We start from the raw sequence: 21,011 nt of genomic DNA, 5'->3' as shown, positions 1-21,011 counted from the left end.
AACCAATTCTTATCGCTTCTGTGATAAACCAGTACCCTAAGGATAATCTTTTATTTTTAGAGTAATACTTTCTCGTACTTAACTAGATAAAACTGATCTGGCTACTGTATCTCTTATTTATATATGTATTTATTTATTTATTACGGGAACCTCGGAAAAGTCTTAACGATTTCAACGAAATTTTTCTATATGGGGGTTTCCGGGGCTAATAATTGACTTAACTTGGTTTTAACCGACTTCAAAATAGGTGGAGGTTCTACGTTCCACTGTTTGTATTTTTTTATGTATGTCCAACGATTATTCAGTCAATTGTTGACCGATTTTCAAAATTATTTTTTTATTCGAAAGAGTATTCTTCTGATGTGGTCTCATTGTCACCAAGTCAAGATCTGATTATGGGATGCTAGAAAATCGACGGCAACCCTCAAATTTTATAGGCACACCTATGGCAATTTTGGCATTTTTAGCATAATAAAAGCATTTACATTCAGAAAGTATCATTTGGTGAACTATACCTGATGAAGAAGACCGTAGATGGCCAATGGAACTCGTCAAAGTTAAGTAATGCTCGCGCGTCTATAAATGATCATGATTAATATAGGTATATAAGCGATTAAGAAGAAGCTTTAAGTTAATTCTTTCGAACTGATCTGATGCTGAAACCGGAAGGTAAACAACGGAACTCTGTTATAAAACAACGTAACTAAGCCGTGTTTGAGCTTAATGTAATCATTGTGAGATGTACCTACTTTGGCTACGAATCACAAAAAAACGTGAAATAAAGAATTTTTTAACAAAAAAGTCGTCAATTTTTTTTTACAAAAAATATAACTGACTACAAAAACCTTGAAAATAATTTTCTAGGTAAGTACCTACACTAGCTTGAAGTCGATGTCTCAGCACGAGCCAGCAGGAGTGGAAAAATAATCGTATCTACCTCACCTACATACCTACTGTATTTCCGCGTATTTTTCATTAGAGCTTATGCACGTGTTTTAGAAACGCGCGTTGACAGTGCGGATTTCTTTCGATAAAGAGAGTATCGCGTTTATATCGATACAAACGCGCGGCCTACGAATAAATATTTATTCGTAGCTCGCGGCATACCCTTAAGAGACCCTGTCCAGGCGGAGCATTTTACGCGCAAGGGCACTCGCGCGTAGAAGCTCGCGCGTTCCCGAGGTGCTAGAGCTACATACACCCCACCCAGGTACTCTCACGCGCTTAACAAAAAAAACACCAAGTTATTTTTCTAATTTGTTATTATCTATTTAAGTATTCGGCATAACAAATTAAACATACACTTAAGAAAGAATATATTACCAAATCGCACTCGAAGTCGAGATTAAAAACCTACCTACTTGAAACGTTTCAAACGTTTTAAAAGTACTATCCCGAATAGAAAGAGTTGTAAAGATTAGATAAGAGAAAGAGTAAGAAGGGATATCTGCAGATAATGCATTTTTCAGCAATGGACATCTGTCGATTATTTAATCCATGTTTTCCTGCTGTTCTGTAGATTACGTTTGATACATGTGACAAAATCTCCCACTGATATTCACCATGATAACAGATTAGATTAAATTCGAATGTATTGTTAATAATAACGGATTAATGTCTAAAACTTCCATCTCTCTAAGGTTTGTAAAAGCTATTGTTCAATAACGCCTCTTGTACCATATATTTCAAGCGAAATAAAGTTATTTTTGTATTTAATGAAACAGCAGCAGTGTTCGGCATAGACTAAACTTTATTTTTTTTTTATAGACTAACTACAAACAAACTAGAGTGTTATTTTGCTACAGATTCAACACCCCCACTTAACAAAATAATACTGTAATACCTAGTTCCTATCAAATAAACCAAACATCTTTAAAAAATTGTTGTGTTTATTTTTACACAGTCCCTTAGTTAATAAGTCTGCGGGCATTTCTGAAGTAGGCAAATATTTAATTTTGACAATTCCATTTGCCACTTTCTCTCTACAGAAATGATATCGTACGTCTATGTGTTTAGACCTTTTGTGGTACACAGGATTAGCAGAGAGTTTATGGGCTGACTGGTTGTCATTATAGATCGGTATTGAGTACAACTGATTAGTAATTTCAAACACTAGATTTCTTAGGTACACAGCCTCTTTGCAACATTCCGATATGCCCATATACTCGGCTTCTGTGCTGGATAAAGCTACAGTAGTCTGTTTCTTGGTCTCCCATGAGATAGCACAATTTGACAGCTTAAAAAAATATCCAGTATAAGATCTGCGGTCAATGGTGTTACTGGCCCAGTCTGCATCTACAAATGCTTCAAGCTGACTATTTCCATTTGCACAAAACTTTAAACAAAATGATTTTGTCTTCTTTAAATACTTCAAAACTCTCTTAGCATAGGCCCAGTGTTCATCATTGAAGCAGTTGTTAAACTGGCTCAAATAATTTACAGAAAAAACTATATCAGGTCTTGTGAGCACAGCTAAGTACATAAGACAACCGATTAGTTGCTGATAGGGTAATCTACTATCACATATCTCACTTTTTGACAAATTAATTTTAGACTCAATTGGTGTATCAGCAAATTTACATTCTGGAATATTGAATTTTAACAATAGTTCTTTTATATAAGACTCCTGATCTATAGTAATAGAACCCTCCTTTTTATTAACAATTACTCTCATTCCCAAGCAATTTTTTATACAACCTAAGTCTTTAAGTTTAAACTTTAATGACAAACTATTCTTTAATTTAATAGTTTCCTCTTCATTATTCGAAAAAACAAAGAAATCATCCACATACAGTGCTATTATGATTTTTACATCTTTGTTTATCTTTGTAAATAAACACGGTTCTAGTTGTGATTTTTTATATCCCAAAGATTGCAACAATTCATCGACTCGTTGATACCATGCTCTTGATGACTGTTTCAAGCCATAAATAGCACGTTTCAACTGCAAAACCTTGTTTACTGCATTATTACTACACTGAAAACCTGGTGGTTTTGTCATGTAAACAGTTTCATTAAGGAATCCATTTAAGAATGCAGTATTAACATCTAAGTGACAAATATCTAACTTGAGCTGAACTGCCAATGCGAATAACAATCGTAGTGTAGAATGTCTAAGAACAGGAGAGAATGTTTCATCAAAGTCAATACCAGGCCTCTGAGTGAAGCCTTTAGCTACTAACCTGGCTCGGTATCTGACTTTGTTCTCACTATCTAATTTCTTTTTAAAAACCCACTTACTTTGAACAATTGTACCAGTGGATGGAGCATCAACTAAGTCCCAAGCGCTATTGTCCTCGAAAGATTTAAGTTCACTTTGCATGGCTTGTTTCCACTGTTCACTTTCAGGTCCATTCAACGCTTCTTCAAGAGATATTTCACTGACATTTGATTCACTTGTTACACAAACATTGCTAAAACCATATCTATCGGGTTTCTTGCGGATACGTTTTGATACCTGGTTCGGAACACCTGCAGGCCCTGATGCAGACTCGCCATCCAGCACAGGTTCAGTCTCCGTCCCTGGATCAATCTCTATCCCTGGCTCCATGTCTGTCCCTGGCTCAGTCTTCAGCACTGGCTCAGCAACAGTCAAATCCGAAGAATCCCGAAACTCCTCTTCATCAGAGCTTGTACTTTGTCCTGCTGTACATGGAACTTCTACATTCTGCTCCTGATTTGCTGATCTATTCAGATCCCCCACTTCTTGGGTATTTTGATTTAATTTGTTCTCTTCTTTCATAGGGAAAAAATTACTCAAGTCACTCATATTGTCTTTAATTTCAACATATATTATATCTTGTTTCTGTTCAATCCCCTCCTCAATCACAACAATATCTCTTGCAATTGTTACACTGTTATTGTTGGGATTGTACACACGGTACCCCTTTACATTGTCCGAGTAGCCAACAAGAATACATTGTATGGCCTTTTTATCCCATTTCAGCCTTTTCTCTTTAGGGACGTGCACCATTGCCTTGCTGCCAAATATCTTTAAATGGCTGACGTCAGGTTTCACACCTGTCCAGATCTCAAAAGGTGTTTTGTTGTCTAATCCTGATGCTACTGACCTGTTTCTCAGATAGGCTGCAGTGTTTACTGCCTCTGCCCAAAAACGTTTTGGCAGTTGTCCATCATATAACAAACATCTGGCTTTTTCTACCAATGAGCGGTTAAGCCTTTCACAAAGACCGTTCTGTTCTGGTGTGTATGCACAAGTTTTTTGATGAATAATTCCTGAATGCTGTAAGTACAACTCAAATTCCTTACTGCAGAATTCCATTCCATTATCTGTTCTAAGTACTTTTAGCTTCCTGCCTGTCTGATTTTCCGCTAATATTTTAAAAGATTTAAAATGGGAAAATGCTTCAGATTTGGCTTTCAAGAAATAAACAAATGCCATCCTGCTAAAATCATCTACGAAGAGCAAGAAGTATGTCTTTCCTGCAATCGATTTAGCCTCCATCGGTCCACAAATATCTGCATGAACTATATCAAGTAGCTCCTTGCCCCTGTTACCAGTATGAGTGAATGGTAACCTGGCCTGTTTGCCCTCACAGCACACAATGCAATTTGTTTTACTGACCTGAGCTTTGTCTGTAAATGATATACCATTAACAGCGCCATCCCTCATCACATTAAGGGCTTTGCTGTTAATATGGCCAAATCGTCTATGCCACACCACTCCGAGGCTGAAGTCAACAAACAATCAACTTGTTTGATTCTTAGTTTGTAGACACCTCCAACTAAATCTGCAGTGGCCACGAGTTCACTTTTCCGGTTGTAAATATAACAGTGATTGTCTTCAAATGTCACTTTGTTACCTTTTTGCATTAATTGACTAACAGATAGTAAGTTTGTTGCCAAGTTTGGCACATACAACACTCCCGTAACTGGAATCTCATACTCAGTATCTTCAACAAGTGTAGTTATTTGAACATTTCCGCAGCCTTCGACGGGAATTCTGGATTTATCAGCTATCACAATCTCGTCCACTTGATGTTGTTTCGTTTCGCTCAACAACCAGTCCTTTTTGGAAGTCAAGTGGCAGCTCGCTCCGCTGTCAACATACCAATCTGTTTGTTTGAAGTTTCCGCTGAGAAATACTGCACTAAATGCGTTTGATTCCTTCTTTTTCGGAGCATGTTCACATTTATTCATAAAATGTCCTATCTGTTTACATTTATAACACCTGACAGTTGGTTTGACGTTTGACGTTGACATTTGTGAATTTTTCTTTTTCTGTTGCCAACCTTTTGTTGCGAATGCGTTATGTGTAGAACCGGAACCGGAACTTTCATCTTCCATATTTAACAATTTGGATTTAATGGCGTCGGCTGTTAATTCAATGCCTGAATGTTCGACCGCCATGATCATCGGTTCAAATTTTTCAGGCAATCCAGCCAGCAACAAAGAGCCAACCCACTCGTCACTGATCTTGAATCCTGTGCTATTCAATCTTTGACTCGTTTCTAATAATGTGGTCACATATTGAGACATCGATTCACAATTATCTCGACTGATAGATATGAGGTTGCGAAGCAATCCGATGCGCCGTGTGAAGCCATTATTGTCATATAGCTTCTTCAATTTTGTCCACAATCCCATTGTGGTTTTTTCTTCTTTAATGTGCACAAATAAACTGGGATCGATGGTCAATATTATTTTCGCTTTGGCTTTGCTGTCATTGCTATCGCCCTCCTTGACGATGCATTGTTCCATTCCCTCCAAAATCATAAAATTTTCTACCGCAAACGCCCAATCTTCATAATTTTCTCTTCCTTTCAATTTAGGAATACTCGCGAGAACAGAAGTCATTTTTATCACTGTTATTTTCAACAAAAACTCGAATTAAAACTGCGCCCGGCACATAACCTAATGAAACAGCAGCAGTGTTCGGCATAGACTAAACTTTATTTTTTTTTTTATAGACTAACTACAAACAAACTAGAGTGTTATTTTGCTACAGATTCAACAGTATTTCCATTTGTATTATCAGTTCTAAAAAGTGTTAACTGCTTGTAATAACGCTATACCGCGCCTTCTCCAGTATGTGTTCAATACAATACAATACAATACAATACAATAACTCTTTATTGCACACCAATACAGTAAACAGTACAGAAAACACATGTATATATATTGAGATTTTCTAAGGTAAGCAATAGGCGGCCTTATCGCTTCAGAGCGATCTCTTCCAGGCAACCTTTACAATGTTCCTTATAAGCCTAAAGCCAAGATTAGACTTGTGAGAAAAATCATGCAAATTGCATTACATTACGACGCCGTAAAGTAAACTAAAATCGAGTGCCGCAAGCTAATGCAATTTGCATGATTTTTCTTGCAGGTCTACACTGTACTTACTATATTCTGTGACTGCACTTAAAACTCCATGGACAAATTTGGCACCTACCTACGTTTCTTGATAAAAATGTGGCTTAAACTAAAAAATAGAACAAAAAATTCGAACGAAGCGGACCTCCTATTTCTGCATTGCTTGGGCGCTTCGCGCCTGGATATCATTCTAACCTAACCTAACCTAATATTTTGTTTTTCATTTATATCAAAAATAATAATCAATAGCCCAAACAATAATCTGCATAATGTGTATTAGTCTAATACAAATTAGTCCAACCGAAATTATTCTAATAGATTAATATGCCAAAAAAGTAATAGGCCAAAGTATTACTATGCGACAGTACTATTATGCCAATACAAATTATGCCAAATCAATAATGCGAAACAATAATAGTAAAAAAAAAAATGCTATTGAAGGGGACCTTCACGAAGTATTTTTTGCGTAAGTAGAAGGCAAAATGACACAAATGTATCCACCTATTTAGTCAAAATCTTCACGTTTTATTAGGGAAAATTCCTACGCACATTCTTTTAAGAGGTTGGCTGTTACGTGACGTTGGAACCGAAATAAAGCATAAGTATGAAATATATACACTCTATTCAAATTATATTCTTCATTTTCTAAGACTGCTAACTTAAAGAACTATCTAAATCAAACCCTTACTTACGCTCATCCTGATAATTTGCTTCTCACTTTTTTGATCTTTTTTTTAAACTTTCTAAATAGATTTTGGAAAATGTGAAAACTCAACTAATTCAGTTCATTTACACTAAAATTATTATACTTATAGTTAGACAGCAAATCTTACAATTACCCCCTGAGTGAGTCCGACGGGGATTTAGCTTCCCGTTGGACTCAGGATGTTTAATGTAAGATTTGCTGTCTGACTTGTCATAATGAACTGATTTAGTTGAGTGAGGGACGCGTCATTTTTAATTAGACAAGCTCTAAGATAAATACGTGAACTTGTGCCTAATTCTGCATTATAAACGAGTTCCCATCTCTATGGATTCAGAAACCTTTCAGTTAACAAAAGTTAAACAAGTTAACATAATAATAAAGCTAACGCCTCCTTTGGGCTTTCAATTGAACGTGAAAACAAAGCTATTGTGAGTAATAAACGAATTTCAATCTTGTTTTGGTTAGTTTGGATTTACCACTTGAACATATTTGTTTGTTGTTACTTAGGCAACGTAAATGTTAGAGCATTCGATAAAAATTTTCGTTATCCTATTATCGTACTACTAACTAGTACCGAACTACTTCAAAGCGTAGCTTTCTCTTAATTTAATTATGACTGTATTTGCTGTTTCGTTAAAGTTAAGGAATTTGATTTTTTTTTTTTCTAAAAAAATATTCCTGAAGACGAACTGGCGAGTATATTTAGCCTTTGACTATGAATGTGGATTTCAAAACATCTACATCCTAATTTTCGAATGTACTCGTAAATCAAAATTGAAATAAAGCATAAATATAATTACAAAGGTTCAGGGATTTCTTACTTTACTAACTTACTATATGGCTATCAGGGTGAGTTCGAGTTATTTTAAGAAAAATTGAAACCCTGTTAACAAGTTTATAAAAACTTAGCTACGAAGACAATTCGAGATTTCCTTTTTGTATTTCCTGTTGGCCCCTGAGGAAGTTTTATGTTTCATTGTGAATGGCCACAGATGCCAATATAGAAATCCAATCGCCACAAAATTATAGTCAGTACATAAAAAAATGCCTTTCGCTTTTTGTTTGATTTACCGTTTAAATCATTTTTTGCACGACTACCCGAAAAAAACAGTGTTTCATACCTACCTTACATAAAATTGAATAGAATCCCTATATAAGTATTTCTAACTTGACTCACCATTCATTTTAAAGCTGGTAAGCAAGTAGCTCTTCTATCCCAGAATAGTTCATTAAGATTCGTCCTATAAGTCAAACCACATTTTACGCAACCATGTTACGACAAAATTCACGTAAATCAGTAGAAGTTTCTCGAACTTTCCTCCGAGGCGGCGTGAGGCGCGCTCGGGAAACGGAACTCGACTGAAAACGAAGCCTGAAAACTGAAAATGAGAATGGTAAATGTTTACGTACTTGTACTGCGAGCCGCGAGATAAAGTAGACGAAAAGAGTAAACTGTACGTGGTTTCGGCATGTTAATTACATGTGATAATAATCAAAACAACACATCAATTTTGCAAGATGCTGAATGTAATGCTCAATGTAAGAAAAATCGTGCAAGTTACGCTACATTGTGAGGCCGTAAAGCAAACGAATGCATCTTGCACGACTTTTCCTGTAGCTTTAAACTGACCTTAGTTCGGTGCTTTATTTTTCTAAATATCAAAAATCAAACTCAAGACTAAATCAATGGCTACTGGGACATCTCAACAGGTGTACCAAAATTAAGTGCAATCTTGCCCGGTTCGATGACGATTGCAAGTAGTCAGGAGTAGACGAAGAGATGTAGCTAAACTTCTTTCCTGCGAAGTTGGGACTAAGTTTGTCATATTGTGTTTAATTAAAATGTACAGGGGACCATAAGAAATAACAAAAAAGTAAAACCGACTCCAAAAAAATAAAAACATAACAAAAAATAGAACCGACTACAAAACCCTTGAAAATATTTTTCTAGGTACGTACTAGCTCGAAGTCGGTGCCTCAGCACGAGCCAGCAGGAGTGGGACAATAGTTGTCTACCTCACCTACATACGAGTACTATGAGTTTCAATTTTGAACATGAAACTACCGTGAGACTCACTCATATTAAATATAATGACCCGGATAACTCACGTCTTAAATCGAGTTTAGCTCGACATGTTTCGGGCTAATCCGTAGCCCTTCGTCTTCGGAGCAACGCGACTCAGCGGCTGCTGCAACACGCGCACTGCGCGCCGCCGCTCTGCTCGCGCGACTACCCGACGAAACTGACACCGGCACACAACTACCCGCGTTTTCATCATCATTACAACTGTCAAATGTAGGGTAGCACACAACACTAACAATATCGCTCTGTAAAGGTACGTTCACACACACCGATGACGCAGCACGAGTATTTAACACCGTTTTCCAACTCGGAGGTACCGTCCAACCACTATCCCGGTTGAAATTCGGCCGACGACTAATCTCGATGGCTTCACGCACTTTCCGCGGAATGAAAAATTTCTCTCTCGCAAGAACAGATACCTTATCAAATCTGATATAGTGCGTCGAATCCGAGTTCATTGAGTGCTCGGCCACAGCAGACCCCTTGTCGTCCTGTTTCCTCATACTGCGTATGTGCTCCGATACCCTTGTGGAAACGTTTCGTCCAGTCTCTCCAATATAGCTCTTGCCACAGGCACAGGGAATCATATATACCCGGGGCCACTCAGGGGCTCCTTATCCTTCGGCGAACGTACCAACTGTCTGAGCTGCATATGAGGACAGAAAATCGACTTGATGCTATATCTTCGGCGTAACAAGTGTCCGATTTTATCCGTCACCCCTTTTATAAACGGTAAATATACCGGACCCTCTCAGCTCCCACCGGCCTATGACGAGTCGACACGTTCACCACACGGTTGCACTGCCTCCAGTTGTACCATTGCTTTCCAAAACCCGTCTCACGTGACTCAGTTCACGATCCACAAATTTTGGATCACAAATATTCAAGGCTCGATTTATCAACGTTCTAGGCAAAGAAGACAAATGACAAGGATGGTGGTGTGAATCTGCCCTCAAGTATCGATCCGTATGAGTTGGCTTACGATAAACTGTAGTTTCCAATTTACCACAGGGTCCCCGCATAACCAAAACATCTAAAAACGGCAACTGCCCATCATTCTCAATCTCCACCGTGAACTTAACCTTATCGTGCAAAGTGTTAAGGTAGTCCGAAAACTGCGACAAACTATCCCTGGACACAATCGCAAAAACGTCATCCACGTACCGCCACCAATATCTGGGAACAACGGGAGCGTTGTTTAAAGCTCTTCCCTCCAACCACTCCATAAAAATATTGGCGGTGACCGGAGCAATCGGTGAACCCATGGCCACTCCATCAACTTGCAAAAAGTAATCACCGCGCCAAACCAAATAGCCGCTCTTCAAACACAACTCAATTCCCTCCATATACGCGGTAGGTAAATCAGTGACACATAATAGGTCAGATATAATCTTTAAAGTCTCGTCTACCGGCACATTGGTGAAAAGAGAAGTAACGTCAAAGCTAACCATCAGTTCATCCTCACGCATATGGACATCATTCAACAAGGCAACGAAGTGTTTTGAATCTCTAATAAAACTCGACGACTTCCCCGTAAACCCCAATAGCACAGACGACAGGTAACGGGCTAGCTTATACGTCGGCGAATCAATTTGACTCACTATGGGTATGGGTATGGGTATGAGTTTTATTAGAGATTCAAAACACTTCGTTGCCTTGTTGAATGATGTCCATATGCGTGAGGATGAACTGATGGTTAGCTTTGACGTTACTTCTCTTTTCACCAATGTGCCGGTAGACGAGACTTTAAAGATTATATCTGACCTATTATGTGTCACTGATTTACCTACCGCGTATATGGAGGGAATTGAGTTGTGTTTGAAGAGCGGCTATTTGGTTTGGCGCGGTGATTACTTTTTGCAAGTTGATGGAGTGGCCATGGGTTCACCGATTGCTCCGGTCACCGCCAATATTTTTATGGAGTGGTTGGAGGGAAGAGCTTTAAACAACGCTCCCGTTGTTCCCAGATATTGGTGGCGGTACGTGGATGACGTTTTTGCGATTGTGTCCAGGGATAGTTTGTCGCAGTTTTCGGACTACCTTAACACTTTGCACGATAAGGTTAAGTTCACGGTGGAGATTGAGAATGATGGGCAGTTGCCGTTTTTAGATGTTTTGGTTATGCGGGGACCCTGTGGTAAATTGGAAACTACAGTTTATCGTAAGCCAACTCATACGGATCGATACTTGAGGGCAGATTCACACCACCATCCTTGTCATTTGTCTTCTTTGCCTAGAACGTTGATAAATCGAGCCTTGAATATTTGTGATCCAAAATTTGTGGATCGTGAACTGAGTCACGTGAGACGGGTTTTGGAAAGCAATGGGTACAACTGGAGGCAGTGCAACCGTGTGGTGAACGTGTCGACTCGTCATAGGCCGGTGGGAGCTGAGAGGGTTCCGGTATATTTACCGTTTATAAAAGGGGTGACGGATAAAATCGGACACTTGTTACGCCGAAGATATAGCATCAAGTCGATTTTCTGTCCTCATATGCAGCTCAGACAGTTGGTACGTTCGCCGAAGGATAAGGAGCCCCTGAGTGGCCCGGGGTATATATGATTCCCTGTGCCTGTGGCAAGAGCTATATTGGAGAGACTGGACGAAACGTTTCCACAAGGGTATCGGAGCACATACGCAGTATGAGGAAACAGGACGACAAGGGTCTGCTGTGGCCGAGCACTCAATGAACTCGGATTCGACGCACTATATCAGATTTGATAAGGTATCTGTTCTTGCGAGAGAGAAATTTTTCATTCCGCGGAAAGTGCGTGAAGCCATCGAGATTAGTCGTCGGCCGAATTTCAACCGGGATAGTGGTTGGACGGTACCTCCGAGTTGGAAAACGGTGTTAAATACTCGTGCTGCGTCATCGGTGTGTGTGAACGTACCTTTACAGAGCGATATTGTTAGTGTTGTGTGCTACCCTACATTTGACAGTTGTAATGATGATGAAAACGCGGGTAGTTGTGTGCCGGTGTCAGTTTCGTCGGGTAGTCGCGCGAGCAGAGCGGCGGCGCGCAGTGCGCGTGTTGCAGCAGCCGCTGAGTCGCGTTGCTCCGAAGACGAAGGGCTACGGATTAGCCCGAAACATGTCGAGCTAAACTCGATTTAAGACGTGAGTTATCCGGGTCATTATATTTAATACTATGAGTTTCAATCCCTCCTGTAATGTATATATATTTATGTTGTGTATATATATATATATATATATATAATCACAACGATTCCATTAAGCCCAAACACGACTTAGTTGCTTTATTTTATAACAGAGTTCCGTTGCCCACCTTCTGATCCATCAAATCAGTTCGGAAGAATCATTAACTTAAAGCTTCTTCTTAGTCGCTTATCTAGGTATATTAATCATGATCGTTTATAGACGAGCGAGCATTACTTAGCTTTGATGAGTTCCATTGGTCATCTACGGTCTTCTTCATCAGGTCCAGGTTACCAAATGATACTTCCTAAATGTAAATGTTCATCTTAAGGCTCAAAATGCTAAAATCGCCATATGTGTGCCTATCAAATTTGAGGTTTGCCCTCGATTTCCCTTGGATCCCATCACCAGATCATGTCTTGATGACAATAGGACCACCTCAGAAGAATATTCTTTCGAATAAAAAAGAATTTTGAAAATCGGTCCACAATTGACTGAGTAATCGGCGAACATACATAAAAAAAAAACATTGGAACATAGAACCTCCTCCTTTTTACATATTACTTAATTTTTTCGTAATGGCTACGGAACTCTATTTTGGGCGTGGCCGACACGCTCTTGGCCGGTTTTTGATGCGAGTTTGAATTCCATGCGACACCATGTCGTCACCGCCAGGAAGTATGACACTCGGTGTCGGCTTCATTGCTAATTAATCACATAAAGTTAAGGATGGCAACTATTGGGACTGTAACTACCACACTGCATAGTCAACATTCATACGAATTAGAGCTCTACTTTTCGACTACCTAAAGTGAACGTACCTACCTACCTACACTATAGGTAGTCGAAATGATGAAATCTGCAATGTTTTTATCCGGAATACACACATGGTTAGATTACCTTGACTGAAAAAACCTATAAATAACGGGTTTTCAATGGAATTTTTGATTTAAAATATTTTATAGTCACGCCTTTGAACATCGACTAATTAAAATATTCATAGTAAATTGCATCACAAAGGAGCAACATTGCATTTTTACGATGAGGGCGCTATTTTGAATCTAGAGTGCAGCGAACGATTTGAGAGTGGTGAGCATAGGGAGGGATTTTAAACACAGACTTTCTAAAAATATTACTTAAATATGCTTATCAGTTGTTACGCTTTAAAAATTAAACATTATGTACTAAATATTGAACCCTACTTATTGTAAATGCAAAAATTTGTGAGTACCTAAGTGGTATATGTGTGTTTTTGTTGCTTTTTTGAGGTTCCGTACCTCAAAAGGAAAAAACGGAACCCTTATAGGATCACTATCTGTCTGTCAAGACGCTTTTTCTCGGGAACCCTTGGAGGTATCAAGCTGAAATTTATATCAAATACTGAGGTCTACTGTTCCTTGGAGCTGTGAAAAAATCAAACTTCTAAGCCAACGCATTCAAAAGATGCAGCCGTTTATGCTGCAAATTTCAGCAAATTTTCGAAACTCGCAAGGGAATCAAAACTTACAGGGTACTTCCCGTGAACTCAGAATCATGAAATTTGGTATGAAGGTAGCTATTATAACACAAACAACTATAAAAGTCTGATAATCTTGATTTTTTGTGTCTGTCTGTAAATATCAATTACCAATATAATCTAACCCCACACTGCGTACATTTTGCTTAAGAGTAGGGCTCTGCATACACTGGATGATTAAATCACTCGGGAAAAAGCGAGAAATATCTTCAAGACACGATTCCCGTTGGCGTTTACTTACATTACATACCTATAAATGTGTACGGAACCCTCGGTGCGCGAGTCCAACTCGCACTTGCCCCGTTTTTCGTGCTAAAATGACTGGACGGATTTGGGCACAAAGCGATTGTATTATTTCTGTATTTAGATGAATTTTAGTATCCATGCAGATAGATACCATTTTGCGAATAACACAAAGGTGACTTTTACTCCCATAGCCTAAGAGACGCGAAATTTTACACGGATCTTATAATGCTTAAATGAAAACCACTTTGTAATTTTCAAGAATTACCTAATATGTATGTAGGTACGTGGATTCAACTATTTCTATGATCTAATTTTACTAAGAATTTTACACGTGAGCAAAGCCTCATGTAAATGATAGTGTTTACATATTTCATAGTAATGAGGAGATTTTAATTTAATTTAAGCTTAATAGCTAATTATTCTACTAGCTATTAAGCTTGTAACTTAAATTATAATTGAATTTCTTGGCCAATTAATGTTGCGAAAGATTTAATAATTGGCCAACTTGAGATCAATCAACTTCGTAAATTAACATTCTACGAATAAGTCGATCATAAGACGAGAGGGAAGCAATATTACATCAAATTATTAAAATGCGTGAGTCGCGCAAAATGTCGAAAATCGCAATATTTTTCTTTTTTCTTTTCTTTATAATCATTATCATTGCTGGGCGCAAGTCTCCTTCCAGAATAAGATTGGGCTGTGGTTAATTCCACGCGAGCTTAATGCTGATTGGGAACTTCAGGCGCAACATTCATTGTTTTAAGTCGTACACGGAAGTTTATATCCATACTAATATTATAAATGTGAAAGTGTGTGTGTTTGTCCGTCTTTCACGTCGAAACGGAGCGACGGATCGACGTGATATTTTGGCATAGAGAGAGTTTATGGACCAGAGAGTGGCAGCCTATGCCATCCCGGAAAAATGCACAATTCCCGAGGGAACAGCGCGCGATAACCAAAATCATTATAATTTTCCTTCACCGTTAAGGTCGTCATAAATTCCAAATGTAATTTCTCACGTGAATTCTGAAAAACTCAGGAGGGATAGCCCGGATTTGAACCCACCCACTATGCTCTGCTTGAGAGGCCATAGGACACTGTTAACGTGGCTTTTACAACTGTACCATACGCATAAAAAATACGGTTATGAAATATACTGACTGGGTACTTATTAATTACAATACAAAATTAGAGAAATAGTACTTTAGTAAAAAGTATGGCAAACGCTAAGAGAAGGTAAAACAATAAGCAAGTGAGAAATATGAAAATGACAAAATTTGTCTAAGTTAAATTTTGTTTTTGATTAACGTTTTATATATTTGCCTGTGACGATGTTAAAAATACGCGTTACTTATGTTGGCAGGCTATGGATTGCGTTCGGAAAGTTTTTATTCTGTATAAACCTTAGCCTGTCCAACCGAACGTACGTATTAAGAAAAAATAGGGTTCCGTAGCCATTACGAAAAAATAAGTAATATTTTTCTAAGGATTTCGTATTTTATACGGAATCTTCAAGTTTAGGTATATTTTATACCTTAGGCAGCTATTTACTCTTAAACTACTAATAATTCTCAAGCAAACTTAACCGTTATAGTTTTCCTTGAAAGTTTGATATACTTACTGATTTTGTTAAAAAATTTCCACCCACCGGTTTAGATTTTAAAGGGGCCCACTTTACGTCTATGGGATGGGAGGTACACTAAAAAAAAAATTATTTTTATTTTTTATTGTACCATTTTATCGGCATAGTTTACATACATATTCGAGCAAAATAACAGCTTTCTAGCATTGATAGTCCCTGAGCAAAACCGCGGACGGACGGACAGACAGACAGACATGGCGAAACTATAAGGGTTCCGTTTTGCCATTTTGGCTCCGGAACCCTAAAAAGTAAGTGGTTGCAGCAGGGCTACTACGAAACTCGAAACTCGAAGTTCGTGTCGTACCGTCCTTCGCTTTCGTATTAAATAGTATAAGTGTCAGAGGGACCGCTCACACACTGACACTTATAGTAGATACCAACTATTTAATACGAGAGCGAGAGGAACGGTACGATGCGAACTTCGAATATGGGGAATAGACAATATAGACTTTTCCACGATCTTGTTATGTACATACCTATGCTGTTATATTACTGTTCGTGATTAAGTAAATCACAGATTACAGTATAGGAGTAGAAAAAAGTAGTTATCTATCTATTATAGAAAGTAGGGCTATTGAACTCCGCCTGTGCAAAAGCAGAACATTTGCAATAAAATTACAATTCGAAGGGTCCACGGAAAGAGCATGCCTAGTCACCTTTTTTTTAATTAAGATTTTAATCTCAAAATATAGAGCTTGCAAAGTACTATGACTTACCATTGAATGAAATAATCCGAAAACAATATATATTTTTTTTCACTTTTAAATAAATGGTAACCGTAGGTTATTGTTCGTAATGACTAACTTTCAAACCGGTATAACTCAAAAAGTTGTTTAGGTGACTAGACACGTTCTTTCCGTGGACCCTTGCATAAGGGTACACTTCATAAATACGAAAAACTAAATTCCGAAAGTCGGAATCACGAATTTCAAAATACCGATTTTTATAAATCCGAAAATTAAAAATATCTAAGGTTTAAAATTACGATTTTCAAAATTCCAAACTTTAAAACACCTAACAATAAGAAGTCCGACTGAATAATAATCCGAAATATCAAAAATACGAATTCCGATTATTAAAATACCGAATTTCAAAATTCCGAATATCATTACAGCGATCAATAATAATAAATCCCGACTTATTAACGTAATCTATGTAGGTTAGATTGGCCTAAAACAGTAGTAACTATGATTCATTTTCAGCAATGTGACGCAAGGTCGACGGAGCTCCGCTTCGCGGAGCTCCTATTCCGCGCAGTTAAGGCGCTTCGCGCCTTGACGCAATTCTAACCTAACCTATGCAGGTCAATTTACCTAAATTGATTGATATTAATTCGAGATTCGAGATTCAAGATTTCGATTATTAAAAACCACGAAGTTTAGTTTGCCGAATGTCATATTTCCCGAATTAACAATGTCATGTCGTAAAATTGATAATCGGAATACTGTACTTCGGGCCAATAACACTTCGTGTTTTTCGCTATTCGGAGTTATAAGAATCGGATATTTTGGAATTCGGAAATACAAATTTCGTGTTTTTAAGTAATTGGAATTATATGTCTTAGGAATTGTGAAAATAAGAGGTTTGAAAATCGGAATTGCATAAAGTAGGGTATTGTTATGTGGCAAAAGTAAAACTGTGTGAGATTCCAGAGTGAACTGACTTTATTATCGAAAGTATCCTATTTCATACTAATTGTGAATGGTGGGGAGTAAGTTAACATTTGATTGATATTTCCCAATATTCCCGTCATCATCATCATCATCATCATGTCAGCCGAAAGACGTCCACTGCTGGACATAGGCCTACCCCAAGGCTCTCCACTCAGACCGGTCTTGTGCTTTCCGCATCCACCGCGATTCCGCGATCTTAACCAAGTCGTCGCTCCATCTGGTTGGAGGCCTACCGACAGCTCGTCTCCCGGACCCCGGTCCCGGGGTATTCCCGTAAAGAATGGTAATTAGGATATAACAACTATTATAGATAATAATGACTAAACAATTTATTATTCTATGATTAGAAAATAAACAAAATTACTACAATAGTAATTACTTCTTAAAAGTACTAAGTTTATATAAACAAAAGTGCTTAACGACGGAAAAGTTACATAATATTATTAATATCTTAGTGAAGTAAGCAAGCAGAAGAAAGGAAGATGGAATTATCCATACATTTGTATTGATAATTTTCGTGTCACAACGGAAAAAATAGTAGTATTTTTTTTTTACTATCTGCGTTAAGGAGAGCAACTTTTTGGTCTTCACCAATAACAGTATGAAAGAAATAGCAATCACAAGGGCTGGTGAGTGATAAGAAGAGAGATATTATGTATTATGAGTGATAAATCGCGAGGTTTCCCACGCTAGGCGTTGTGAATGTGGCAATAGCAACATCCGATGTTTTATTTTGTGGTCAAATACAAAATGTTCTAACAAAATCTAGAAATAAACATAATGATGTTGACCGCGAACATGTCATCCCTATTGTTCTCAAACATTTTTTGTATCTTGCATGAGTCCATTTACGAGTAAGTTATCTTCGATTAAACATACCTCCCAAATCAGATATTTAAGTGCTCAAATATAATCGTCGAGTTTTTGGATTTATCAATGTTTTTTTTGTATGAGCAATAAATATAGTAAAAGAAAAAAATTAGACTTTAGCAGGCCTGGTTCTAGGTACGCGTCCGGGGTACCAGTACTCATGGGGTGCCAAATCACATGTTGCAAATTCCTAGCCTTATTTATTGCAAACTGCTATGGTTTTACGGAATTCTATTTAAGTAGACAATGGTTGTGAAATTTATGACTATACCCTGTTCTATAGAAAACTGTACATGTGGTCCGGCGTACAATAGTGAAGTATTTGGGTACCTGCTTTAGACAAAAACAGACAAAAAACTTCGTTTGTGCTCAAAAATAGACTGTTAAATACTTCATTGTAAAAGATACGCCGACATTCCTAGAACAACGGTTTCCTTTTGTTGTAAAATTGCTGGTATAGATAACCTTGTCTAAAGGTTATTAACTTATTAAGTAACTACCTACGGTTTGGTTGTAAACTGCACATGGTGTGTTAATTAGTCGGATAGGAAGACAAAGTATAAGAACTACAGTTATTCATTCTGCAATTTGTGTTGCAACAGCTTTTGTAAAAAAGAAATTGCGCATTGTACGGCTGTGAGGACAGGACTATACACATGGCATGCAGTCTTTGTAAATACGCCCTTTTTGAACAGAACATTACAGCTAGCATATAATGAAGCTGTAAGAATGTACCTACTAAAATAGCATGTTGAAGAAAGGACATGAGCAAGTTCCACAGACTGTATCGCACCGAAACATTAAAAAAAAATTTAAAGCTGAACTGTGACAGACCTTACCGATCCAGGTTTATTGTCACACACTCGCAGGCCGGCCAGAACGTTCTGATCGATGAGGCTGTAGATTGCTTGCTGAACGGACATTCTTGCCGACCAGGGTCGGTAGGTATGTGACGAATGGTACATTTCATATTGCATTCTAGCCATCAACCAATCCCCTGGCTTGTTCCCTATTTGACGCCCTCCTGATATGCTATATCATTTCTGGCGTTAGGCCCATTGTCAGTAGGTCGTTCTGCATGGTCGCCTCCAGTTAGTCGGTGGGCGACCTCTTCTCCTTTTGCCATCTTCTATGGCTGAAACGGGTCGGGTCTTCGTTTCTGCATATAACATGCCCATACCTCCACCCGCAGACAATTTTCCTGCATCTTATGCTGTATTGGTCAGCTTGCTGGGGATTTTATTAAGTTTCGTCACACCTACCGCAGTATCTTCATCACAATGACATAAATTTTTGCTCTTCACATTTTCTGATTCCCCAGCACTTGGTTCCGTATAGCATTGCGGGTCTGACCTGATGGCACGTTTGTATGATGCCTTTCGTTTCGATAGGCATATTTCTAGACGACCGGATAGCCAAGTAGTTAGAGAACCTGACTACGAAGCTTGAGGTCCCGGGTTCGATTCCAGGCTGGGGCAGATATTTTTATGAATAATTTGTTCTCGGGTCTTGGATGTTTAATATGTATTTAAATGTATGTATTTATCTATATTTAAGTATGTTTATCCGTTGCCTAGTATCCATAGTTACGATAGTAACATAATGATATCATTGCATAGTACAAGCTTTTCTTAGTTTGGGGCTGGGTCAATTGGTGTTAAGTATCCCATGACTCCCAGTGCTGGTCTTATTTTTCTGGTTTTTCTGTGCATCTATATTTCAGTTTGTATTTCAATTTAGGTTTTACGGGATGACCGTAAAAGTAAAAATTTGGAATTGAAATAAAAAAATACAAAAAGATTCCCAAAAAACAATCTTCATTTGATTGCTTAATAACGATATCTCTTGTCCGGGTGAGCGGTTAGTTCCAATGGAATGCCGAAAGTTTCTCGATGAGGGCTACGGTATAGATGTCGCTAGCGTCACTGCTAAGTGGCTAAATAAGAAACAAACAAGCTGAGATATGTGGTGCATACGGGAAATTCGTGTCTGTACCGTTGACCATCAGTGGTGTAGCGGTATAACACACGGTACGGAATACCGAGGACCTGGGTTCAATTTCCAGTGCTGGTCTTATTTTTCTGGTTTTTCTGTGCATCTATATTTCAGTTTGTATTTCAATTTAGGTTTTACGGGATGACCGTAAAAGTAAAAATTTGGAATTGAAATAAAAAATACAAAAAGATTCCAAAAAAACAATCTTATCCCATGATTATTTATTTACTTATTTTTGTCACAGAGGACCTCAGTGTTGGACCTCCACTTGAGCCCGCCCATCCTGATTCTATTATCTAGGCCTTTGTGCGTGTTTGCTTTGATGTTGTTGATCACCGATCCGAGATTGCATTCTAGGCATCCTATTTCGTTTCTTTTCTGTTCGATTCTAGGTAGAAAAGTACAGAATTGGTGGGCCTGTGGCCGACCTTAGATGCGTGGTCCGAAAAAGCCGCGGACTGGACGCCAGCATTCAGTAAAGTGGTAAGTGTTGTTCTCTATACATTGCGAAGCCGACATGTGCAGTAGGTACTTTCATAAGACCTCTCGAGATGTTATTGGAAAAATATGAGCCACACGCGGTGACTCATGGACTATAAGGTAGAACTAAAAAATGTGAACTGCTCGCTTTCAAGGCTGCGAATCAGAAACCGAAAATATTAATAGGTAAGGGCCGGAAAAATACGTATAATATTAAACGTAAAATGTAAGATTTATTAAAATCAATACGCAAACATGTCACGCTATACGCTCAAACCACACCGAAGACAGTGACAGCCGTTCTTCA

At 38.2% G+C, this 21,011-nt stretch overlaps 1 protein-coding gene across 1 annotated transcript in view; it reads right to left on the bottom strand.

The window, feature by feature from the left end:
- The window catches only part of swi2 (Protein singed wings 2), a 103,361-nt gene extending 94,982 nt beyond the window's left edge, over positions 1-8,379 (bottom strand). The window contains exon 1 of the mRNA XM_074100571.1: positions 8,217-8,379. Within this exon, the coding sequence (XP_073956672.1) occupies positions 8,217-8,223 (7 nt within the window). The 5' untranslated portion in view covers positions 8,224-8,379. The remainder of the gene's footprint in view (positions 1-8,216) is intronic.
- Between the last annotated feature and the right edge of the window lie 12,632 nt (positions 8,380-21,011).

This window comes from Choristoneura fumiferana, chromosome 17 (genome assembly GCF_025370935.1).
Source record: "Choristoneura fumiferana chromosome 17, NRCan_CFum_1, whole genome shotgun sequence".
Taxonomy (NCBI): domain Eukaryota; kingdom Metazoa; phylum Arthropoda; class Insecta; order Lepidoptera; family Tortricidae; genus Choristoneura; species Choristoneura fumiferana.
The sequence above is the reverse complement of the archived record's forward strand: the minus strand, read 5'-3'. Positions and strand labels throughout refer to the sequence as shown.